Source organism: Lytechinus pictus, chromosome 15 (assembly GCF_037042905.1).
Source record: "Lytechinus pictus isolate F3 Inbred chromosome 15, Lp3.0, whole genome shotgun sequence".
In the NCBI taxonomy this organism is placed as follows: domain Eukaryota; kingdom Metazoa; phylum Echinodermata; class Echinoidea; order Temnopleuroida; family Toxopneustidae; genus Lytechinus; species Lytechinus pictus.
The window spans coordinates 29,002,252-29,028,510 of record NC_087259.1 but is presented as its reverse complement, the minus strand read 5'-3'; the positions used below and the strand labels follow the sequence as shown (position 1 = coordinate 29,028,510).

The window sequence follows — 26,259 nt, the reverse complement described above, 5'->3', positions numbered from 1 at the left end:
TTTGATAGTAACCGACAGCTGTCTAAACCATCAAAAAAAATTCTGATAGATTAAATGCACATTAGAGAGAATTCATGAATTGTCATTGACTAAATATACACTTCAGGCAATACAGTAGATATTTTTAATAATTCATAAAAGAATGAATTCAACATGAAAATACCTTTATAATTGGCCAGAGGGGGAAGGGGCTGCAGAAGTGGTAAACATGGTAAATGAGCTTTATATGTGGACTGTTTAAAGTCTCCGAGGGATTCCTGTGAAAATTGTCACACAGTCCCATTCTGCTTGAAAACTATCTTTATACTTCGACAAGTATTTTGTCGTCTTGACTCCATCTCCATGATCTCCATGGTCACTGGCGATGCGATTGTAGTGTGGATGAATCGGGACGGGGCGTGCTTCGCACAGCTCAGCCAGCCAGCGCCAGGCTAGCTCACTCACGAAACTCGAAAGAGAAAATGTTCGAATCCGATCAACCCAAGTGAAAGTAGGCGAAAAAATCTCCACTTTGCTTCTAATTCTTCAAGATTGTCAATAAAATTATTCCTGAAATTGAAAGTCGAGATGTAAAAAAGTAATCCACTTGTTAATCCCATCGTTGATCCACAGTTTCAGCTCGAATAAGGCGCACGCAAGCTTACGAAAATGCCTCGCAGTGCTCGTGAACTTTAATTCTCGGAGCTTCCTGGCGTAGCGCGGCGGGCTGGAGCCGCGCCGGGGCGCATCGGGGGCCATGTGCATGGAGTACCGCTGAAGAGTTTTCATCACACACACATGCAGAACCCGGAAATAAAATGGCTTGTTAGACTACTTCACCAGTCGTTCAGTAAAATTATCTTTATTTACATGCGAAATCAATGTACGATTATACAAAAACTGGTAGAAGTTACTGGGTAAAATGAAAATGTGATAAGGAGGTTCCACGTGGGTGTTAGGGAGTTGAACATGCTAGACTCGTTAAACAGTCGTTTGTACGAATTTTACAATTTAACAGCTAAAAATCCTGATTATCCGGGAGATTTTGGCATGGGGTCGGGAGAACGGGAGATTGGATCGTAATCCAGTATTCTCCCGCAGGATCCGGGAGACTTGGAAGCTCTGCTTTGGCTGAAACATGACTTGCCAGAGTAGGTCTTTCCCCTGGGGCCTTTTCTTCAAGAATGTGTGTCCCTTACACTATTCACAATAAAAATATTAAAGAATAACGCTTCCTTTTCTCAGGAAAACATCTGAACAAATAATCATGTTAGAGCAGTTGTTAGACATGAGTAAATGAACAAAGGTTATGCAATAGACCAAATCTCCATACGTTTTTCTTAGATTGTTGAGCGTTTCTTGCGGGATGGTGACGTTGACTAGATAGACCGGACGACCCTCTTCAGACACCGCCTGACCTTCATTGTGGTCCCCATCCGATGTGATCCCATGCTCCCCGGCAACTGTCAGGACATAGAAGTTGGTTCCATTGGATGTGAGGAGCACCTCGGTGACAATAGGAGGTTCCTGGCTTGGGGCAGGAGACGAGGGGCTGTCTCGTGAACGACTGGAAGACTCCTGCATTAAATAATGGGGAAGTTGACATGAACCTTTAGCAGCACACTGAGTATGCAAGACAGGAATACCAGTTGAATGGAATTGTTCATATGAACGAAAATGATGTAGTAAATAGTTTGCTACACAAAAACCTATATTATATAACAAGTGGAATGCCTCTGGCCGTCTCACCTGCATCACGCGATTCAATATAGCAGCAGTGCTGATTTTGAAAACTACTATAACTCGCACAAGATGTTCAGTGATACTTGGTTACTCTTATTTCCACGTTTTATGAACTAGACCAATACACTTATAGAGATATGATGGCAATTCAACAAATACCCCCAACGTGGCCAAAGTTCTTTGACCTTACATGACCTTTGACCATGATCATGTGACCTGAAACTCGCACAGGATGTTCAGTGATACTTGATTACTATTATGTCCAAGTTTTATGAACTAGACCAACACACTTTCAAATTTATGGCTGTAATTCAACAAATACCCCAATTTGGCCAAAGTTCATTGACCCTAAATGACCTTTGACCTTGATCATGTGACCTGAAACTTGCACAGGATGTTCAGTAATACTTGATTACTATTATGTCCAAGTTTCATGAATCAGATCCATAAACTTTCAAAGTTATGATGGTAATTCAACAGATACCCCCAATTCGGCCAAAGTTCATTGATGACATTTCAAAAACTTAACCTTAGGTTAAGATTTTGATGTTGATTCCCCCAACATGGTCTAAGTTCATTGACCCTAAATGACCTTTGACCTTGGTCATGTGACATGAAACTCAGGCAGGATGTTCAGTAATACTTGATTAACCTTATGGCCAAGTTTCATGAACTAGGTCCATATACTTTCTAAGTTATGCTGTCATTTCAAAAACTTAACCTCAGGTTAAGATTTGGTGTTGACCCCGCCACCGCCGCCGCCGTCGGAAAAGCGGCGCCTATAGTCTCACTCTGCTATGCAGGTGAGACAAAAATCAATTCCCAACTTACAAAGAAAATTATATGAAATTGAAAATGATATTTTAAATGTTCAAACCATGCAAAATGAATTATTAAGAATGTTAAAGCAGTGCTGCCAGAAAAATAACTAATATTTCAGATTGAAGAGAAATTTCATTTTTATCACTCCCCACCCCCCCAAAAAAAAGATTAAATCTCTTGACCTCCTCAGGTACATCTCACTATGACAAATCTTCACCATCATTATGATATCAATCATAATATCACAATGCTATAGAATATGGTATAGAATATTTAAAATGATGCAAAACACGTAACCCACTGGCAACTCTCAAGCCCCATAAGTCAAAGCTTAACGCTTAACCATTGGACTTTTAATTAAGTAATTGGATTTTTACATTGATAATCATTTGCAATCAAGCTTGAAAATCATTTGTGTGATCAATCACTATGATTTGTGCTATGGGCCCATAATCACACAACAGGCTAAATGAATAATATTGTAACAATAGCATTTGATAGGAGATTTATATTGCACTGCAAACTACATGGTGACAGCCAGTACAAATTTCTGATGCATGCACGAGATATTACAAAACAAGTTTGCATGTTAGTAATCTTAAAAAGTGATGAAAATAACATTGCACTATTGATAGGCCTGCTTTTTTTTCATCTTTTTTTTTGGCAGGTGCAGATGAAGCAAGATTAGAGACAATACTTTGGAAGGGCCTCCAATTGTGTAAAAAAAAAACACCTCCCGTGAAATGGTAATTTAACTACTCTGGCAGGAACCACCAATATTTCAATCTACTTATAAAGGAAACTCACCCTTGTTTTAGGGTCTGATGTCAGAACAGTCTTCCTAAGACATGAATCCCTTATACTTCTACCAAACTTGTTTGAAGACTAGACATGAGAGAAAAGAGTGGATAGGCAAGAGATCTAACACACAATGTGAAAGGATTATTAAGAACAAGTATCTATATCACACAACAGCAGAATGATCATAATTAAAGACATAAATGACAAGAGTGGATAGGCAACAGATCTAACACAAAGCATGAACAGATTATTAGGAACAAGCATATACAAGAGCAGAATCATTGTAATCAAAAGACAGGAATGACAAGAAGGGAGTGGCAACTGATCTAACACATAGCAGGGCTATCCCATAAAATAATCAACCATTTTGTACGTCTGATTCCCGCTTTTTTTTCATTCTTACCATCGTTCATAAACAGCACAAGCTATGAAGATTTGAGAGCATTACATAGTTTCATTTTCACAGAAGACATAGACAAATAATTTCAAGGCTCCATAAATAGGGGGCAGGACATACATACTTCATGGAATTGCCCTCTCATGATTATGAGGATGGAAATAAATTTATGTTTCATGACAGCACTTCAAGCAAGTAAGTGAAAGTGTTCAAATGAAATACAAAGAAAATCACCATAAGAGAAGTGAGTTCAGAGAAATGGAAAGATATGAGTGCATTAGTTGTTCACAGCATTTTTCCACACACAGAAGAAACATACCAGTTTAGTAGACTGGGAGGTGTCTGGTTGACTGCCTGTTTCACTTCCCGCTTGGCTGCCTGCCTGGGAATCGGCCTGACTACCAGCCCGGCTACTGGTTTCTCTACCGCCCTGGCTACTAGTCCTGCTCTCAGCCCTACTCCCTTCCCTAGATGACTTCGGAGAATCAGACTGACTTTTGATGCTGCTTGCCTGTTCTTCTTGTAATTTCTTACTTTCTGCCTGTTTCTCCTGAGTAAAAGATAATTCATATAATTTATATGGTGCGTCGTAGCCCAGTGGATTAGTCTCCAGCTTTGAAGCAGAGGGTCGTGGGTTCTGAAGTGGCTACCCTGGGTAAATATACCGTTATTATTATATACAATGTATGAAGGGTCAAAGGGGCTGTTAATTCCAAGGACGAAATTCCATTAGGGTCCAATAGCCTAATGGACCATCAGAAACCATTAGAGCTGTTGGAGTCTAATGGTTTATGAAATATGGGACCCACAGAACCATTAGAAAATATCTATTGGACCAACATCCACCTACAGAAAAATGCTGATGGACCAACAGAAAATTTCTGTTGGTTAAATATAAATATGTTGGACCAACAGAAAACATCTAATGGACCCATAGAATATATCTAATGGACCAATAGGTAATTTAGATTTGGCCAACAGAAAACTTCTATTGGACCTACAAAAAAAATTATATTAGACCCACAGGAAACTTCTATGGGACCCATAGAAATCTGCTATTGGACCAACAGAAAACCTCTATTGGACCATCAAAAATATTCTATTAGACTATCAAAAATATTCTATTGGACCAACAGAATAATTCTATTGGACCAACAGAAAAACTCTATTGGACCATCAAAAATATTCTATTAGACCCACAGGAAACTTCTATTGGACCATCAAAAATATTCTATAAGACCCACAGGAAACTTCTATTGGACCAAAAGAATAATTCTATTAGACCAACAGAAAAACTCTATTGGACCATCAAAAATATTCTATTAGACCATCAAAAATATTCTATTAGACCCACAGGAAACTTCTATTGGACCATCAAAAATATTCTATTAGACCCACAGGAAACTTCTATTGGACCAACAGAATAATTCTATTGGACCAACAGAAAACCTCTATTGGACCATCAAAAATATTCTATTAGACCCACAGGAAACTTCTATTGGACCAACAGAATAATTCTATTGGACCAACAGAAAAACTCTATTGGACCATCAAAAATATTCTATTAGACCCACAGGAAACTTCTATTGGACCAAAAGAATAATTCTATTGGACCAACAGAAAACCTCTATTGGACCATCAAAAACATTCTATTAGACCCACAGGAAACTTCTATTGGACCATCAAAAACATTCTATAAGACCCACTGGAAATTTCTGTTGGAATAACAAAATAATAGAATACAGATTCTACAATCAACTCCCATCATAACAAGGTGCTTGAGACCTAGCTGATTATCTCGTTATTCTCATCATAAATTTTAGACACATGTTTAAAATTGGTACCAGAAGAATTGGCTTGTTATAATGAAATCTCGTTATTCATCCCTGCTCATTATATTGGGAGTTACCTAAAAGATTACTTACACAATTTTTACTCAAAACTTTACAAATGACTGGTGATGTTATCTCATGCTGAATAAGATGCCCCAAAAAAGAGAACTTCTTTTAACCCTAATCAAACTTTGACAAACAATGAATTTTCTAGTTAGATACCTGCTACTGGAACCAGGCGATTAGTGTATAACGCAAATTGGAATGACAGAATTCAGTAGTTAACAGATTAACCGATTGCTTACTGGAACCGGGCAATCCCTGTACAAAGCCAATTGGAATGACAAAACTCAGTAGAGAAAGGGTTTACCCATCACCTACTAGAACAAAGCCAATTGGAATGACAAAACTCTGTAGTCAATAGATTAACCTATCGCCTTCTGGAACAGAGTGGTTTTTGTATAAAGTGAATGGGAATCATCACAATATAGTGCTCAATGGGTTAATACAAAACTCACCAGAGGATTAATTCTATCGACCCCAAAGAAGATACAGAGTGTGTCATCATAGCGTTGTAGCTCTTCTTGTACCATGCCAGGATAGCCCTGGACTATCACCTCCTGGTCCTCATAGAAATCCAGATAGCTACATGTAGGAGAAAACAACACAGAGGATATGATGAGATGGAACTATGATTGTACATTCCAACTGTGTTTTGTTTCTGTTTTGTAAGTGTGAGTGTGTGTGTGTGGGGGGGCAACGAAAAGTAAGATTGAGTCATCTTTCATGCTATGAAAATCTGAAAACATGTTTTTTGACAGCAAGGATATGTTTGTTATTTGAATTGCAATTATGGTAGCTCCTATGGAATCTGAGTTCAGCAGCCAATCAAAATTATCATTATTATTATTATTATCGTTATCTTTATTATTATCATTATAAACCATGAATATGACCAAATGTGACTTACCTATCTTGAATCTTTAGAAGCATTTGATGTGCCTTATCCATGGTTGTTTTAAGAGCTTCTTCACTACTTTCCTGTCTCAATCTATCCATCAAGATATCCAGATTAGCTTCCATGTCCTGCAAAAAGCATTAAAAAGATTTTATTCTATAAAAGAAGGGTTATTGACTCTCGTGCCATGAAAGCATTCCCTCCTTCAACTTCTTACTGTCCTGAGCATTCTTGTCCAGAACAACCTCCCCCATTTCTTTCCTTCTTCATAACTTTTCTATGTAATCTTTGATCTTCTTTCCCCTCTTATGCCATCCACTTCCAGATCCCATGCTTTTTTTCACACATTCATTACCTTCCCTCTTCTACAGGTGGCCTATCTATCTCAAGCTAATTCTCTTTACCACTTTCACAATGGTTTCTTTGGAGCCTTATCTTATTCATGAGCTCACTAGTGTTCTTTCTATCAGATATTTTAACACCACACATTTATTGCATCATGGCTACTTCTTTTCTCTTCAAGATACCTTCTTCTACCATCTTCACATTCCATGTTTCTGAGCTATATACCATCACTTTTCTGACATCGATAAAGAATCTGTTAAAAAAAAAAAATCTTGACCAACCTGGTTGAGATTGTCATGTTTCCTGCGACACTCTTCAAGTTGTTCCTGTAGCTGGCGCTCTTTCTTAGCAAGGTTGATTTCATGGACATCCCAGAGGTGAGCCGCACCCTGGGTGAATTTGAAGAGTGATCGGAGTTCCTGGGCATGACGCTCTGCTAACCTCTCAAGGGAGAGCTATGGTTTTAGAGAATAAAATGAGACTTGGAAATTGAGCTTTGATTTATCAGAACCTTAATATCAACATTCATGTGATGGGTAATAAGATAAGGCTGTTAATAGGAAAATCATTCCTATCATCATCACTATTTTACTCTCCATCTTCATCATTACTATCAATATCATCACAACTAGTATATTTTGATATTATCCTCAAAATCATTTTCATCATTGTTATTATCACCACAATGAACTGCAATTTTTTCATCATCACAATCAATATTGACAACATCAACATAATTATCATCATCTTCATAACCATCATTACAGTCAGCAAAATCAAAATCAATTTCATCATTGTCATCATCATCATTATATCATTCCTGTGTTCATATCATTTATGATCAGTTGAGTAAAAATCAATCATACCACCATCAGCAATATCAAACATACATATCCAATAATTAATGTAGAATTACTAAAAGCCAATTGTCGCAACTTACATCCATTTCTTCCAGAGCCTTCTCAAACGATACTTGACGTCGACCGACTTCTGGTAGAATCCGTTCCTCTGTCACCTCTACAACCTTTTGCTCAGTACAGACTCCAGCATCCAAGAGTTCACTCTAAAAATAAATGATATTAATAAGTAAAGCTTATGTGTATTTTCCATTATAAGGTGACTTGTCAAAAGTCACAGCCATGGTTTTTTCCTGCAGGAATCTTGCAAAGCACTTTTTACTACTAATCCTAACATTCAATATGTAACAAATCAAAACAATGGGACGTGCAGGAAACCACAAAGAAAAGATGAATAGCCCCTTTATAGCAAAATAATAAGATGCAACACAGACTTTCTCTTTCTCCTCCTCCTCCATCTTTGTCTTTCCCATCCTCCTTCTCCTCCCTAAATTCCTCTTACTATTTTTTTAAATGATAATGATCAAGAATATGCCTACAATCATCCTTACCTGAAAACTTTCCACCCTATCCAAGCATTCCTTGCAGACCTGTTCGTATTCCGTATGTAACTCATCAAGGTAAGTCACATGAACCTGCTCAATACGTTGGCAAGAATTCACAATATCTTTATTCCACTGATATGCTGCAGTCTTGGTCGATCTAGGGGGCTTCATTTCACTACCAAATGCAAAATAAAAAGTTAGCATCATTAGCTTTGTGTGTACCAGTTTTCAGAAGTGCATCAACATATAAGATAATTTGCATGTATGTTAATGTTTGATATTTTTATGTAGTGCTACATGTAAGGGGTGATATACTTCTGAGCAACAGCTATTTATTAGTTTATATTACGTTTACACTATCCCTGACCAGAATGTAGAACTGCTCATTCTGTTTTGATTGTTCATGCCATGTAAATGTTATTCATGATTGTATCATATGTTTTTTTATAATAGTCAAATAAATAAATAATAACAAAAACAACAGCAAAATCAGTAGCAACAACAAGAACAATAACAATAATTAGGCCTGGGACTTTCGGGTATTTTTGTCTTTGGGTATCCGTGGCAATTTTTGGGCGGGTACCCGAAATTCATGTCGCATGAAGTATGACTGGTGGAAAAACCCCATAGGTGACGTCATCCAGCCTCTGCGCCGCAAGCATAGAGTTGGATAAAGCAAACTTATGAATGAAAACATAGTAAGCATGCGCAGTTCAAGCCTCCAGTGCCCCACGCAGTATTCCATGAAAACAAAGTCCGCAAACGCGCAATACTCTGTCACCTCGTACCAAAATCGACCTAGAATTCCACTTTCCTATATTTCATATTATGAAAGGTATTCTCGGAGGATCTGTTTTCTCACCGATACCACACAGGTAAGCAAATTTTAATTACTTCTTGCTTCTCCGTCAATATCTTTCGAAGTAGCGTCGATATACATCGTGTTCGTGAGTTTGTAGAATCTATCGCTACATGCACAAAGTCAATTGATTTCCGGGTAGTTTCAGAGCACCGAATGCGCCAGCCAATCACGATCGTGTTACCATAAGGTATATCGCTAATCAGAACCGCAATCCATCATGGGATCGAAGAGGGGGCCGTTAGCTAGCTCTGCGCACATGCAGAGCTAGCTAACTGCCCCCTTTTCCATCCCATGATGCATTGCGATTCTGATTAGCGATAAACCTTATTTCCGGTTTATGATGAACTGAAAATGGTAACACGAACGTGGTTGGCTGGCGCTTCGTATGCTCAAGCTGCAAAATAAACATGGCGACAATCGGACAATCTCAGTCACATCATCACTTGAAAACACTTGTATATTTATGGATATTTCGTAGGTAATTGGTGAGATTCAAAATGAGACTTGTGTACTTTTGTGATGAGTTACAATCATCTCTTACACTACGCAATACAATCAAATACATATACGTTATACTGGTAAGCAATTTTCGGGTATTGGGTATTGATTTTTCTACCCGGGTACCCGAAGCTTCCGGGCAGGACCCGGGTACCCGGGTTTTAGTCCCAGCCCTAACAATAATAATAACAATGAAAATGATAATAATAATAATATTAATAATAATAACAATAATAATAATAATTCTTCTTCATGTCAGGGAACAGACCTTTCACTTGCAAATATCATTTCATGAAAATTGTTGACCCAGACCAATTAGTAAGTCTGACAATTCCAGTTAAACCCCTGGTTTTTGATTGGCTGAGAAGAACTGATCTCTGACTGTTACTATGGTAACTGTCTGAGAATGACAAACTGTCAGTGCTGACAAATTTTCTGAAGCGATCCACTGATAATTGGGGGGGGGGGGCCTTCATCTTTAATGAAATTATTTCAACTTTTAGCTGAATAAGAAGCAAGGTAGTGACCTACTTAAAGGAGCTAGAAGATCCGACTAGAACATGTTCTTAACTGGATTTACAGTCATTGTAATGCTCATCAATTATTGATCTTTGAATAGTATTTTTTGTTATTAACACTTGTTTCAACGCAAAGTTTATTATTTAATTACAATTATAGGAAATTCAATTTTTTAAAAAACAAGGAAACTTTGGGTTATACTACATATTCTGACTACCTTTGCCCGACACAAGGAATCAGGCATTGCTTTAAAAATGTTCTCAACTACAACTCGCAGAATTCATGAAAATTAAACCCTCTCGAACCTAAAGTAGCATCTTAATGATAAACTCTAGAATTATTAGAAAGACTTACTTGAGTTTTGCTAAGATTTCCAGTCTTTCAACATTGAGCTGAACTTGTTCATGGTGTAGCTTTTCCAATAGTACATTGACCTTAGAAGGGTTTACAATACGATCACTCTGCATAAAGTCCCTGTAGCAATACAGAATCAGAAGTACATATACAGTCATTTCAAAATCAAACAATTTACTTTTCTGTTCTCTTTAACAAATAAGTTGGAAGACAACAAAAATTATCTCAGAACAGGATGAGGTACTGTTAGGAGTTCGGAACAGTCTAACAATAACAAACTCCACCCTGTTCCTATAGTAATAATGGCGTCACTTTTACTGTTTTAACTCCGAGTGCATGTCGAAAAGCTTCAGTATAACCATTTTAAATTTTATTTTCATTGACTTCACTTTGCTGAATTAATATTTTTTTCTCACTGATAAAATTACAAGGAAAAAAAGTAGTAATAGAACTTCCTAAATCCTATATTTATCAGTTGCACTCTCAGCCCAGTATTATACCTTTAACATAAAGAAACTCTACAAGAGATTTGGGTAGTCGATACTCAGACACTTCAGCAGATGGAAACCTCATCTTTTGCTCTAGGTTTTCTCAACATACATGCATCAAATTACGCAAAAATTGTGAATGCATATGTGCTTTGTTATATTATATGACATTACATTTGAACTATTTAGAAACATTGTTTGCAAATTCTTTAAAAAATCTGTCTTGTCCGGACGACATAACTGTCGGGTCACAGAACATCTGGGTATACTCACAAGAATTTCTTGACAGCAATCTCAATGTTGAGCTTGCGCCAGTCGGCCAGCCTATCTTCCCAGATTCCTCTGTGGTTCTTATCACGTTCAATATCAGTCTTCATTAATCTAGCATGTAGATCTGTATAAGCTCTCCTGTTTATGAGCAGCGTCTGATTGATGACAGTAGATTCCTTCTCAATCAATCTCTGGACGTTAGGGGGCATCAGATAGGCAATGCCTTCCATCTTCTTGGCGTAGGTCTTCAGGATGTCTTTCAACTGAAATCAAAACAAATCATGTGTTTCAATTTAACCTTCTCAATCATCTATTACATTACAAGAGGAAAACATTGAAAAAGATCATATTACAGATTACAAAATACACAAGAAAGAGTAAGAATGTGACGTCATTGACTCACACTTTTGCTCACCACATATGAAATACATAAACTGCTTTTTTTTCCTCTCTTCAAATTAAGCACAACTGAACTTCTAATTGTCATATTTATTTTCTCTTCTCTTTTAATTCAAATCAACTTGTTGGTGGGCCTTTGCTTTTATGATTAAGGACATAACAGAGCCCCCCCCCCGTGTTAAATAAATGTTTATACACACCTTGGCTAGCCTATCATCTTCTAATGACGTCAGTGTTGCATCCATTTCATTGATAAACTCTCTTCTTATCCATGCTTGTTCCTCTATCTGTGCCCATAGACTCACCAACTCAGATAGACTATAATCTTTCAGTTCCTGTCAAAATCAAACATGATTGTTTATTTGTCTTTCAATTTCTACCATGCTATATTGAAACGGCATGACATCAACTGGGTCTCATACAGACCTCATGCATATTGCATCATAATCTCACAGAGCCCTCTTTCAGAGGATATAGGAATAAGCATAAACAGAGTTGTCAGAGATGCGCCAGCTGCAGATCAGCAACGCATGCAAGGCTATGGCTTCAGCCTCTAAGATGGCGGCGCAGTGATGTCAAGGTCTAATACAACAAAGCAAACTGAAATTGCGATTTGCAATCTATGATTTCTTAGTTAAAAAGATTTTTTGATCAATTCTTTGATTAGAAATTGATATTAATCAATTACATCTAATGGTCAGACTGGGCCCAGGTTTTGCATCCATGCATCTGCGATTATCAAAATGTTTTCTACTCTAAAAGGCATAATTATTTTTAAACTATTATTTTGTGGATTCATTCGCTGAACCAGTGAACTAAAAGACAAATATGAAAGCATATCTTAGTGTGTCTGTCCAGTTCCACTTTCTATTAGTGATTGACCATGTGATCTCCAAACACCTAACCCAATAAAACACCATTTTTATTCACATTATTCATTTCATTCCATTAATAGTAACATTACTATCAATATTGTTATCATTTCTACTATCAAAAAGGACAAACTGAGTGGATGTCAAAAATGATTTGTAAGGAGGTCATGATATTATTGAAAATATCTATCAAAATATGATAATGAAAAAAATATACCAACTTACATCATCATCAGCTATCCGTGCAAGCATCTTCTCAATTTCTACAGATACAAAATTAAATGGGAAGAAAGGTCATTCTAAACCACGAACATCCAATGATTTCATGATATATAGTGATATGACTCATCTGCTTGAACAAAACCAATGAAACTTTTAAAAATGCAGTTGTGAAACCTATACTTTGCATTAAAATGTTCCTTTCCCTGCGAAGTTAAGGCATTTTTTTAAATTATACATGTGTATGCATGGTAATTAAAATGTTTCTTTCCTCATGAAGTTAAGGCACTGTTGATTATATATGATATACATGGTAGAGAAGTAACAACATACCTCTCATTCGATCAGGAGTAATTTTCCCACATATGACAAAGTTAATTCATCCCTTTAATCCTAGCATGCAGACATGATGATACAAAACTCAGCAAAATTTTCATCATAGCAATTCCACTTATGTTGATAAAAATGCATTCTATATGTAAACTCTGTTGTAAAATATTGCTAAACATTAATGTGCTTTGACTTGACTGAACAGGGTCCTGTTTCATAAACAGTTTACAACTATTGTAACTTGCAATTATTGTAAAAATAAAACAAGGAAACCATGAATATGATTGGTTGTTGAACCCTATTAATATGGTAGTTGTTTTAATGACACAGTTACAATAGTTGTCACTCTTTATGAAACAGGACCCTGGCCTTCAGTTTGAAAAAATAATAAATACGTGACTAAAATTAAAGCTGGTGTAAATGATCCATACCTTTATCATTGCCATCAAGTTTCTTGATCAAAAGTTCACCACTGGCTGCTATCTTAGGCTCAATATCCTTGGAAATGTAGGAGAATTAAAACATGGTTAAAAAGAGTTGAAGTTCATGTGTAAATGTATTTGGCAGACAGCTATAATAAATGGCCAAGTCCCAATGGAAGATATAGATTAAAAATTAAAAAAAATGCTTATTCAATTAACATTGATTATTATTTTTTTTTGTAAATGGCAAAACAGATAAAGAAAATATTCTGAAAACTGAAGCGATTGAATCTCAACTTATATTTGTACAGGGTTTCTTTGTCCTGGTTGATTAATTGATAATCATTTTATTATCTTGCTTAGATTTAGAAATATAAAAATAATTCTTTATATTCATTATGGCTGTAAACTTTATTTTAATGAAGTGATGTCCTGTTTCCTCTTTTTTTTTAATCAAACGCATATAGAAAGAAAATAAATTTCCAAATGTTGCTAATCATCAAAAGATTAAATTTAAAATACAGTGACAATTCAAATAATCTCTATTTTTGGTTTAAATTGGTACCTTTTGTTCAGATTTTAAAATCAGGATTCACTTCTTCTTCTCTATAAGTACAGGCCACCGTCTGGCGTATTGTCGTACTGTCGTTCTTTGGATGGTGTTACATTATATCTACATTTATTTTTTTCAAGCCAGATGGAAAGATTTAAAAAATATAATTACAGTCAGACCTCTCTTATCTGGCCTCCCCTTATCCGGATCTTTCTATTATCCAGACGCACACTTGCCGAGATTAAAAAAAAAATCTATAACATGTACGGTATGTGGGAAAATGAGATTTCAATCTAAAATAATTCCTACGCAAACTCACTTTGATTACATACATTTTTCCAATATAGTCTACCTACAACAACATTGTTTTTTATGAGAATATCTTAGCCAAATCACCGAAAGAACTTAGACAGGGTAATTTTCCAGTAAATCATTGCATTGTTTGAGCCTACAGTATGACAATGGCTGAATTTGTAAAGCTGCGATGCCCGCCGCGATAATCCAATTTCAAACTTAGTTCATTCTCTTTCTTTCGAGGCATGCTAGATGTATTCCTCAATCATTTCAGCAGGTAAATTATCCAAGAGTTTTGGCAACCAACCGATTTTATTTCCGTTAAAAAAAAAACTCCTATAATTTGCACTGACACTGCAGTGAATGTTGTCTGTGTACACCCATACAATAGATTACGTGTAGCTACCACTGGGAAGGCAGCTGTGTGTATTTAATATTGGGTCTCCCAGATACGGATAAATCCCTTAGGTCCCAACATGTCCGGATAAGAGAGGTCGGACTGTATTGTCAATTTGAGAAAGAAAAAAAAAGCTCTGAACCTGCGGGGGAAGGGGGGGGGGGTCATATGTGCCATTCAAGAAAGGTTGATAGACTACTTACATTTGAAATGATTGTGAATTCATGATGTAGATCTTCAGTAGCCTCATCATGTCTAACTCTCCTACTCTCTGCTAATCTCTCTATGATATCTGATCCAAGTTTCTCAGATTCTATTGGTAAAAGGAAGCAAATCATGAATCTGATAGGTCAACCTTATTGGCCTATAGCAAATTTGTGAGTAAATTCATTTTAAAGCTGATTAGCTTGTTGCTGTCAAGGTGGAAGCAAAAATAAAGTAAGACAAAATTTGTGCAAACAATCAGCAGTTAATAAAAGATGCCTACGTAATAGGTGGTACCTGAGTATTTCATATTACTGACCCTTTCCCCAAGTGTTATCCAGGCTTTAAATAAATACTGTTCAAGCCAATAATTTTGTAAAATGAATTCACAATTTTTGTAATGTTTTCATTACAATAAGTAGCCATACATTGCAGTCTCAATGTTTGGAAGGAATGACTCACAAAATTTGCAAAAAAAACAAAAGCTGAGAGAAAATAACCACTCATTTTGACGAGCCACAAAACGGTACTTGAAAACGTAAAAAAAGACAACCTTAAAGTAGTCCCACTCACTTATTTCCCAATGAATCTATGAAAGTGTATATATACAAACCAATAGTATCAGCAAGTCCTCTGACTTCTCTGGCTGCGATGACTGATTTGGGTTCTTTAACTTTCCTATCAGCATTTTCAACAGATTGCCTAGAATTACCAAAAGAAAACAAAAATACAATTCATTCAGCTTGTGGGGATGCTTTCTTTTAATGAAGGAAAGAGACTTGACTTAAAGGCAAAAACAAAAAAGGGGTCAAAGGTCACAACCATTTTCCGAATGAAAAGCACTTTCCCCCCAAAAAAGTGATCAAAATTCAAATGGGGGGGGGGGACTCAGCCCTAATGCCCATCCTTAGTTATCCCTCTCCTAATTAATCTCTTTATTCTTTACTTACATACATCCCTTTGTGTCTTTTTCTTAAATTATCTTTGATCATGACACCTCTCTGCTTCTATTAGCAATGTGATGTGTTAGTCTTCCATCAATCTTTGTCTCCTCCTTATGTCAATATATCAACTGAATATCAATATAATTATTATATTTCTAACTGATTGCATAGCAGTCACAATTGATAACAAATACAGAAAATCACTTTCCCACATAAAAAAAAGGTATAGGACAATGAGGACTTGTACAAATATCAAAGATTTCATTCTGGAAGATACACCGATAAACATAAAGTGTTAAAGAATAACAAAAAGGATTGGGGAAGACAATTGGGAGCAGACCTTAATGGGCGGGGGGAGGGAAGAAAGAAAGAGTGGAATAGAGAAAGATGAATTATAGTGAGAGCAAGGGATGGGAGATGGAGATGGAATCAAATTGAATTTTCTAACGATTTTAAGATGGGCAATTAAAAGGTCAAAGTTCAAAGGCCATAAAGCTAAAGCAGAGGTAATAATACCGAAGTACTTTGGAAGTACATGTACATAGAGATGTTACATCCCAACATGATACTGTATGTCCTACATAATAACTGCTTTTATTATCATTATTATTATTTGCTAGCCCAGGAGGCCGTTTCATAAAGCTGTTTGTAAGTTAAGAGCGACTTCAAGAACGACTGGTGATACTTTCTTGTGGTAAATGATATTCACCATTAAATGTTCATTGGTGATTATTAGCGCGAAAGAAAGGATCACCAGTTGTTCTTAAAGTCACTCTTAACTTACGAAAAGCTTTATGAAACACCCACCTGTTCACATCATCAGATTGTAGATGAGAAGTAGATTCTACTCACTTGTAAAGGACAGGGTTTTCAGTTTGCTGGTTGTTTGGCAAACTCTCCATCCAATCTACATCTCTAGAGGGCAGCAGACTCTTACCCATCTCAGCACGGTTCTCATGAACCAAAGGGACAGATAAGGTCTTAGGTTCACATTGTTGGCGAGGGTGATCATTTTGCTCCAGTGTCTTGACTAATTGCACCTAGGTATATGAATGGCAGTGTTATGATGATGTGGTAACAACCTGATTGTGGATTGTGGTAACAAAAATCTCAGTTCTCATCAAAATCATCAACCTGTTTAGAGAATATTTTTGTTTTCAATCAATGGATTGCTGAAACCAATGGTTTGTCATCCTCGAATTTATCTTCACAGATATTTTAGTTCAGAGACTGGGATTGCTTTTCGCATTTCAACATCATTTTCATCATCATAAACATTGCAGACTACAACTCAAGGACTTTTTTACCAGCTTATTTGTACTACTATACTGAAATGATTTATAAATCTCCCAGCCAAACTTCATGAAAGCCATTCTTTATTTCTTTAATGTCATCAATAACAATTAATTGATTGAAATTATTTTTTTATGTCAGTCTATTCTGTTTTCAGTTTAGTTTAATCGTGACAGTAGTCTGAACATGCAGAATTGCCATCAGTAAATTGCATAGTTACATTAGTGCAACATATCATCAATCAATGAAGAGCTTCCTTACCTGCAAAAATTCAAATATTTTATAATGATATCAATTTTAGTATAAAAATTAGGTTGCAAAACACTGCAGGCTGTAGCATTCTTACCTGGGCGTCAAATATTTGTTTGTAGATATGTCCCGAGGGCACAACTCGTACTGCTTTGGTTTCTGCCATCATTTTAATTCCAAGCTGAAAAATAAAGATTATTTTACGCAAATAAATATACCATCATACACCACAAAGTATCATACTTGCCAGGAAGTATGGCAGCGAGTCCAAACTTCTTGTGTGTCCATACTTCGCAGACGGTCATTGTCTCAAAATCTATTCAACATTTTTAAAATCTGATATCATCAACATGAAAAGCTACTTCACATTTTCGTCAATAATTTTATAGTTTACGATCTTGCCATCAATTTAGTAGCTATCATTTAAATTGGTTTTGTATAACATTTGTGAACATTTAAGCCTGGTGAACATTTTTTAAATGTCCGCAAAGTTTGGACACCCCATCATACAATCACGGAGGGGGAAATAGAGGATACTTCCATCCTACCATACTGCATCATGGAAGCGATATCAGCAGCAACGCATTGAAAGATGGGCCATCGCAAACATAAATATTTTGAGCACATCTGCAAGTGCCATCTGTTTAGCATTCATTGCCAATTCTTTCTACCTTATTGCACGTGCACAGTCAATGCCAAAAAAAATGGATAGCTGTCTGTCACTCTGTGATAGGGCCTACATGTAAAATAAATTTTTTTAAATGTCCCCCCAAAAATGGTTTAGAAACTCCTCCAAACAGAAGGCTGTCTAGTCTAGACTGACTTAGGGGGTGTTGCAAGAAAATATTTGCAATAAATTGCAAATATTCTGTTGCAATTTTACAACTGATACTAGGCCTAGTGATAGATCAACGTTAGCTGTAGACAGCTGGCAGCCGTCTGTTTCGAGGAGTTTTTTAACATTTTTTATTATTTTTATTTTTCCTCGTACACAGACGGCTCGCTATCGTGCAGCCACCATTAGGGGACTTGCAATGCAAAATCCCCCCGTCGGGGCTCTTCAATTTTTGTCTTTAATGAATAAAATTTTTGAAAATTAACGCGACCAAAATGCAAATTAATATTCCCTCTTGGCATTAATTGCCAAAAAACAGAGAAAAATCAAGTTAAAACGAACAAAAACAGTGACTTACCTCGGCTGTCGCGCAAATTCACTTCCCCGTTTTATCCGCTCTTAAGTACATAAACATATGGCCATTGAGTCCCCTGTACAGATCGCGCTAGAACTTCGGTCTCTGTATTTGGTGAGTGAAGCCAACGGAGTTCAGCTGAACAACCAACATAACAGAGACTGAAGCTTTTGGTCTACGTTAGCTGTAGTGTAGCAAATCAGAACTTCTTGTTTCAACAAGGAGCAGATTTATAGCAATCAATCACTGATTTGCAATGAACTACAAGACATGTGATTGATTTAGGGACCAAAATTAGACTTACAATTGATCGCAAGTTTCTTGCAACACCCCAATAGTTTTGCCTTGGCTTTGGTTTTTCAAAACCAATTTTGCCAAGAGCAAGGCCCAATTTTGCAGTGAAAAAAAGAGCTCGTTTGTGTTCGGAAAACATTTTTGTGATTTTTCATCTTGGTACGACCTACTGATCTTTAGAGTACTTACAACAGATAAGAGTAAGACAATCTGTTCAAATACTGAAATTGTCATAGTTTTCATCATTTGTAAACAAAAAAGCCTAGCTTTTTTAGGTCCCCCATCTACAGACGAAAAAAGGCATGCGTGGGACTGAGACTGAAAGTCCGACTCTGGGTGATGCTTGTCACAAGACAAGAATAAATATGGATAGGGTACCAATTAATCAGTTTTAAAATAACAAAGTAACACTTGCCTCTAACTCTTGTCACATAGCAATTAAATCAGGTCATGATTTAAATGAAAATCCACTGAGAACATAACATTTTCTTATCTTTTTCACACTCTTTTTCATCGAAGCGACGGTGTTGCTTGGTTACGAAAATTAGATCGCAGGCGATTTAGGTGCTACGCCATCAACGTTGAAGATCAGAACAGCATTTCATCAACATTTTTTGTCTGACAAACTGTCAGGTCTGACAACTTTCCTTGATTATGAATGGCTTAGAGGCACTGTTACCTTAGTAACTGTCGGTGTCGGATAAAACCATAAAGATATATATATCTCTATGAATAAAACAGTACTTGTCGGATAAAACGTCTGATAAGTCCTTTAATGAAACGGTCCCCAGGATAGGGGCTGTATCAATACTACTACCTTGTATTCTATTATAAGCACTGACCAGTGATTCTGAGCTATATAGGCCACAATATCTTCGAAATATATATACTGTATCTTTAAAAATGAAGCGGGGATGGGGGGGGGGGGGGGGCAGGGGGACACTAACTTTCAGTTGCGTAGGGGAAAAAGAAGAAAGAAAGAAAGAAGAAAATTTTCCTTATCTAAAAACGTGTATCAGATTGGAAAATCACAAAAATTTAGCTCGCATTTTGTATGAACCTTCATCATATATTTAGGAAGATGTGCACCATTTTCATTTTTTCATGATTTAAAAAGGCCATAGAATAATTATGTCTTGTTTTTTTATATACAGAATCAGCTCTCGCTTTGTGCTCGTTATAATTGTCTCTTTACATACATATCATGTTTAAGATTGAACGTAAATAGAATGAATGTCCCGTTTCAATCTTCATAAAGTCTCAGCTCCCGCTTTTATAGGCCTATTTTTTCTTAATAAAAAACGTGCTTATAACCCTGTACACTGTCAAAAAAATCTCAGGTCGAAATATTAAAAAATTTTAGTTCGTGCTTCGCGCTCGCCTCATTAATTCAGACACTTTTGGTCAATGAGTCATATCTTATCCTGCAAAATAAAGTTAAGATGTGTAAAACTTCAGACTGCAAGTGGGATTACTTAAAAAAAAAGCTTTTAGCATGCAGACAATTGGGAAAAATGTGGATGAAAATATTTTTGCCACCCCCTTCTAAATTTTTAGGCTTCCGCCCCCAGTCTATATGACCCTTTATTCCAGATAATAACCTTGTCAAATCAGAACATTGATGTAAAACAGCAATTCAGCTGATCTTTTTATCCTGTATAAATATTTTCTAATAAATAAATGAATAAATAAAATGGATCTCAGAATACCAGCCCGGGATACCACCAATGATTTCAAGGGGGGAGGGGTTCAATCATGGATTGTTTGGGTGGTGTACATGGGCGGAAATCTGTCCGGAAAGGTAGGGAGACAACAGGGGCGGATCCAGCCTTCGCCAATGGGGGGGGGGGGCGAATTTTTTTTTCAGCCATATGTTAATCCCCGATCGGCCGCTCGAAGATGATTTTTGTTTGTTTCATTGACGGAGTAGTCCTCAGGGCCACTTTTTAGCTTTATTCTTATAATTCAACATAAATATATAATATCATAATCCTTATCTATATAATGCGAGCGCGAAGCGCGAGCAAATTTTTTTTTTTGGGGGGGGAAATTTTATGTATTTTTTCCTAAAATTTGAACATTTTGGGCAATGTTTGTTATCCTGAAAAAGATGTTATGCAACTAAATAATTACTTCGAACGCAAAGTGCGAGCATACTGATGGAAATGGTTAGCCATGAATACGTTACATATTTCAACAATCAAATAATGCGAGCGCGAAGCGCAAGCTTAAATTTTTGCCTAAAGAATGGAAATTCTGAGCACTTTTTGTAACTGAAACATATAATAGGTATATAACTAAACAATTGATGCGAACGCGAAGAGCGAGGGGAAAATTTTGAGATTTAGACCTATGAACGAGACACTCTATTTATGTTTTGTAAATCATGAAAAGGATGAGTAAATGGGGGCCTTTCTTACACCCGGTCCTTACATTAATAATGCGAGTGCAAAGTGCAGCCATAAAATGTTTTTTTTTTATTTGAACTGATCGAAAAGATACTTGTTAAGGACTGCTTGCACTTAGCCATGAAGACGTTACATATTTAAACAAACAAATAATGCTAGCGCGAATCGCGAGCTGAAAATTGTTAACATTTCTACAAAAAGAATCAAAAATTTTAATCAATTTTCGTAATCGTGAACAGGGTAGCTATATAACTAACCATGGGCGGAAATCCCAGGGGGGACAGGGGGGACAGGGGGGACGTGTCCCCCCCTACCAAAAATAGTAGGGGGGACACAATATCAAATGTCCCCCCTACTATTTTTGGTCTTTTATGATGGAGAAAAATGCATCATTCACATTTGAAATAATACATGTATTTTGGACTAAATGACCTTACATTTTGAGTGAAAACCTTTGTTTTTTTTTTGCTTGTCAAGTTTTCCAGAGTGAATAAAATAAGATGAGGGGAAGACTTGGAAAATAAAAAGAATATTTCATGTCACTATATAAAATTTTCGCTCACACTTCGCGCTCGCATTATTTTACATGTAGGCCCTATCACAGAGTGACAGACAGTTATGCGAATAAAAGTAGACCTTAATCATGAAGAACAAGTGGAATTTAGCTAGTAAAATTGATTTGAAGATATCTTTTACCTTTCTTGACTTGCCCAAAACACTTCAAAAAGTGCATTTCACCCCACCCCACTCCACTCCCCCACACATCGAGGCCATCGTGACGATATTTGCTTTACACTGAGCTGTGATTTACATGAAATGGCTTAGGCTTGATTTTCATTTTGTTAATCATTGTCAAGCTTGGGAAAAGTGTGGAGAAACAAGTATTAAATGAAAAATGAAATGTAAACCCACTTTAAATGATAAAAACTTAGTGAAAAAATGCTGGAGATGTCTGATATAAACTTTTGTTCAGATTCAGTTATGTCCTCAGATCCAGCTGGCACAAAAAGGGTAAAGGTTGTGGTTACTAAGTGTTGAAATTTCAATTTGGGTGGCAAAATTGTTACAAAATGCTTGAATGTATCCGTTTTATTTCAATTGACTAAAAGTGCAAGGGAAATGTATGAGAAATGTTCAGCAGGGTAAGTTTGATTTTGCCCTTTCGCCTTGACATAGCGTGAAAACAAGCATTTCTGCGCAAACAGATTTCTGCGAGCTTTACAAAAATGGACAGTGCTCACTCAAGTGTAACATTCCGTCAAAACTTTTACTTTCATTGGATAGATGAGACCCAAACCCAAGATTATATGTGAAAAAATTACCCACATGTTGTATATTTTTTAATTCCCAGGGCTATTTCAAAGTGTAATTTTTGTTTTGATACGCACTGTAGATCAAGTTTGGAAGTCAATATACATTATACTTTTCACCTCGGAAATCGAACTTTCATTATTTTGTGTGATTTACAAACTGATTTTTCAAAAAGTGCTCTGTAAAAGAGACAGCTTTAAGGTCTGAATATTGACATTTTCTACTTGCACTGAGCGCTTTCAAAATTCGATTTATTCAGAACCTATTATTTTTGTGTATTCCATTTAGTATTGAAAAATATCCCTTTTCAAGTCTGATTGTCAAAACGTAGCAGATAGCGCTACTCGCATTTTGATTGGCGATTTATGTATGTCTCAATATTGATTTTCATGAGAGCTTATCAAAGATTTTGGCTCGCGATTTGCGCTCGCATTAATGGTTAAAAATATTTTAACTGATGCATTCTATTCATAATTACTAAAGTGCTTGAAATGTCCAGTTTTCAGGCCATAATATCATCAGATTTCTCGCCCTCATTAGGCATTAATAAATAAGATATTAATTTAATGATCCATATCCACCTCACAATTTTCCTACAAAGTGCTTGAAATATACAGCTAAAATTGACTCTTTTTTCAGATCGGAATATCAAATAGTTTAAGCTCGCTCCGCGCTCGCTGATAGATGTGTAGAATGCCGAGATTCTAGGTCTAAATCTGAAACACGCGCATGTTTATTCAGATATTTAACTTGTTCTCTATTTCAATCATTATCCAGTTTTTATCCATTATCAATGTAGAAAGATCCCCTATTACTCACACTTTTCATGATTTACAAAACATGAGTGGAGTGTCCCGTTTTTAGGTCTAAATCTCGAATTCTTCTGCTCACGCATCAATTGTTTAGTTATATAGCTACCCTGTTCTCGATTACAAAAATTGATTAAAATTTTCGATTCTTTTTGTAGAAATGTCAAAAATTTTCAGCTCGCGATTCGTGCTAGCATTATTTGATTGTTGAAATATGTAACGTCTTCATGACTAAGTGCAAGCAGTCCTTAACAAGTACCTTTTCGATCGATTCAAATTAAACGTATAAATGGTATATGAACGTTTTCTGGCTGCATTTTGCACTCGCATTATTAATGTAAGGACCGGGTGTAAGGAAGACCCCCAATTACTCAACCTTTTCATGATTTAAAAAACATGAATAGAGTTTCTCGTTCTTAGGTCTAAATCTCAAAATTTTTCGCTCGCGCTTCGCGTTCGCATCAATTGTTTAGTATTATACCTATTATATGTTTAAGTTTTACAAAAAGTGCTTAGAATTTCCAGTCTTTGGGTAAAAATTTCAAAAAAAATCAGCTCGCGCTTCGCGCTCGCATTATTTTGATTGTTGAAATATGTAACGTCTTCATGACTAACTGCAAGCAGTCTTTAACAGGTACCATTTCCATCAGTTAACCTCTGCTCGCACTTCGTGTTCGTAGTAAATATTTATAGTTGTATATACATCTTTTTCAGGATAACAAACATTGCCCAGAATGTTCAAATTTTAGGAAAAAATACACAAATTTGCCCAAAAAATTATGCTCGCGCTTCGAGCTCGCATTATATAAATAAGGACAATGATATTATACATTTATGTTGATTTATAAGAATAAAGCTAAAAAGTGACCCTGAGGACTACTCCTTCAATAAAACAGACAAAATTACCTTCAAGCGGCCGATCGGGGATTAACATTTGGCTGAAAACATTTTTCGCCCCCCCCCCCCCCATTGGCGAAGGCTGGATCAGCCCCTGTTGTCCCCCCTACCTTTCGGGACAGATTTCCGCCCATGTAACTAACCAATTGATGCAAGCGAAGCGCGAGCAGAAAAATTCGAGATTTAGACCTAAAAACGGGACACTCTATTCATGTTTTGTAAATCATGAAAAGGATGAGTAATAGGAGATCTTTCTACATTAATAATGCGAGCACAAAGCGCGAGCAGAAATTTTTTGATATTGTGATCTGAAACTAGATAATGATTTAAATAGAGAACAAGTTGAATATCTGAATAAACATGCGCGTGTTTCAGATTTAGACCTAGAGTCTAGGCATTCTACACCTCTTTTATCATGAAAAATCTGAAAAAGAGTCAATTTCAGCTCTATATTTCAAGCACTTTGTAGGAAAATTGTGAGGTGGATATGGATCGCACTCAATAAAGAGCTGATATTTTTCATTGTTATTTGAGTTTTGACATAGGATCGGGACATCCTTGGGACATGTCATATGAAAATGATGACCATCTTCCTATTCCTCTTGCTAAGCGCGAGATGAAACAAAAGGGACAATTTAATCGTTAAATTATTAATATCTTATTTATTAATGCCTAATGAGGGCCAGAAATCTGATGATATTATGGCCTGAAAACTGGAAATTTCAAGCAATTTTGTAATTATGAATAGAATGCATCAGTCAAAATATTATTTTACCATTAATGCGAGCGCAAATCGCGAGCCAAAATCTTTGATAAACTGTCATGAAAATCAATATTGAAACATACATAAATCGCCAATTAAAATGCGAGCGAGTAGCCAGCGCTATCTGTTACGTTTTGACAATCAGACTTGATTTTTTTCAAACTAAATGGAATACACAAAAATAATAGGTACTTAATAAATCGAAATTTGCGAGCGCTCAGTGCGAGCAGAAAATGTCAATATTCAGACCATGAAGCTGTCACTTTTACAGAGCACCTTTTAAAAATCAGTTTGTAAATCACACAAAATAATGAAAGTTCGATTTCCGAGGTGAAATGTATGACTTCCAAACTTGATATTTAAGCTCCATATTGACAAATCACCTGACAGGCAATGCGAGCGCGAAGCGCGAGCGTAAATTTCATATAGTGACATGAAAGATTCTTTTTATTTTCCAAGTCTTCCCCTCATCTTATTTTAGTCACTCTGGAAAATTTGACAAGCCCCCCCCCCCAAAAAAAAAGAAGGTTTTCACCCAAAATGTAAGGTCATTTAGTCCAAAATGCATGTATTATTTCGAATGTGAATGATGCATTTTTCTCCATCATAAGACCAAAAATATTAGGGGGACATTTGATATTGTGTCCCCCCTACTATTTTTGGTAGGGGGGACACGTCCCCCCTGTCCCCCCTGGGATTTCCGCCCATGGTGGTGTAGACCCACCTGGTACAAAACATCAAGATCGTGTCGAGGAGGATGAGGAAGAAGGGGGAGAAGAAGAAGATCGAAGTGGAGAAGGAGGGCGAAGAACTGAGGGAACCACTGACGTCACCCACTCACTAAATCTTTTATATTTCATAAAATATCAAATTTATATCAAATAAAATATCAGTTTGTATTCTCATTTCATGAGAAACAAAGTCCGATTTTTCCCTGAACATAGGAGATAAGCCGATCTGTTTTGACAGGGGAGGGGTGAAAAGATGACCAAAATATGAAGTCATATTTCCTTAGTTGAATAGGAGTAACGTTAATACAGAGTAAAGCAAATCATAGATCTCACTTTTTCTTCCTTTCTCGTCTCCTTCAAAAAAAAAAAAAAAAGAAGGGGGGGTTCTCCTCCCTATGCTACGCAGTGGC

The 26,259-nt window shown here is 36.5% G+C and overlaps 1 protein-coding gene across 2 annotated transcripts in view; it reads right to left on the bottom strand.

Annotated features, from left to right (window-relative positions):
* LOC129278046 (coiled-coil domain-containing protein 180-like) overlaps window positions 1-19,513 on the bottom strand; it is a 36,675-nt gene extending 17,162 nt beyond the window's left edge. The window contains exons 1-18 of one of the 2 annotated variants that reach the window (XM_064110452.1): window positions 19,346-19,496; window positions 17,544-17,627; window positions 16,757-16,944; window positions 15,574-15,662; window positions 14,960-15,069; window positions 13,522-13,588; window positions 12,767-12,804; window positions 11,870-12,004; window positions 11,274-11,533; window positions 10,513-10,632; window positions 8,286-8,454; window positions 7,818-7,940; window positions 7,159-7,332; window positions 6,545-6,660; window positions 6,093-6,219; window positions 4,062-4,292; window positions 3,352-3,429; window positions 1,313-1,557 (exon numbers count right to left, since the gene is read on the bottom strand). In XM_064110452.1, coding sequence (XP_063966522.1) covers window positions 1,313-1,557; window positions 3,352-3,429; window positions 4,062-4,292; window positions 6,093-6,219; window positions 6,545-6,660; window positions 7,159-7,332; window positions 7,818-7,940; window positions 8,286-8,454; window positions 10,513-10,632; window positions 11,274-11,533; window positions 11,870-12,004; window positions 12,767-12,804; window positions 13,522-13,588; window positions 14,960-15,069; window positions 15,574-15,662; window positions 16,757-16,944; window positions 17,544-17,615 — 2,342 coding nt within the window. In that variant the 5' untranslated portion in view covers window positions 17,616-17,627; window positions 19,346-19,496. Of the gene's footprint in view, window positions 1-1,312; window positions 1,558-3,351; window positions 3,430-4,061; window positions 4,293-6,092; window positions 6,220-6,544; window positions 6,661-7,158; window positions 7,333-7,817; window positions 7,941-8,285; window positions 8,455-10,512; window positions 10,633-11,273; window positions 11,534-11,869; window positions 12,005-12,766; window positions 12,805-13,521; window positions 13,589-14,959; window positions 15,070-15,573; window positions 15,663-16,756; window positions 16,945-17,543; window positions 17,628-19,345 lie in introns of both variants that reach the window. The other variant, XM_064110453.1, reaches the window with a different exon arrangement.
* Window positions 19,514-26,259: the final 6,746 nt, after the last annotated feature.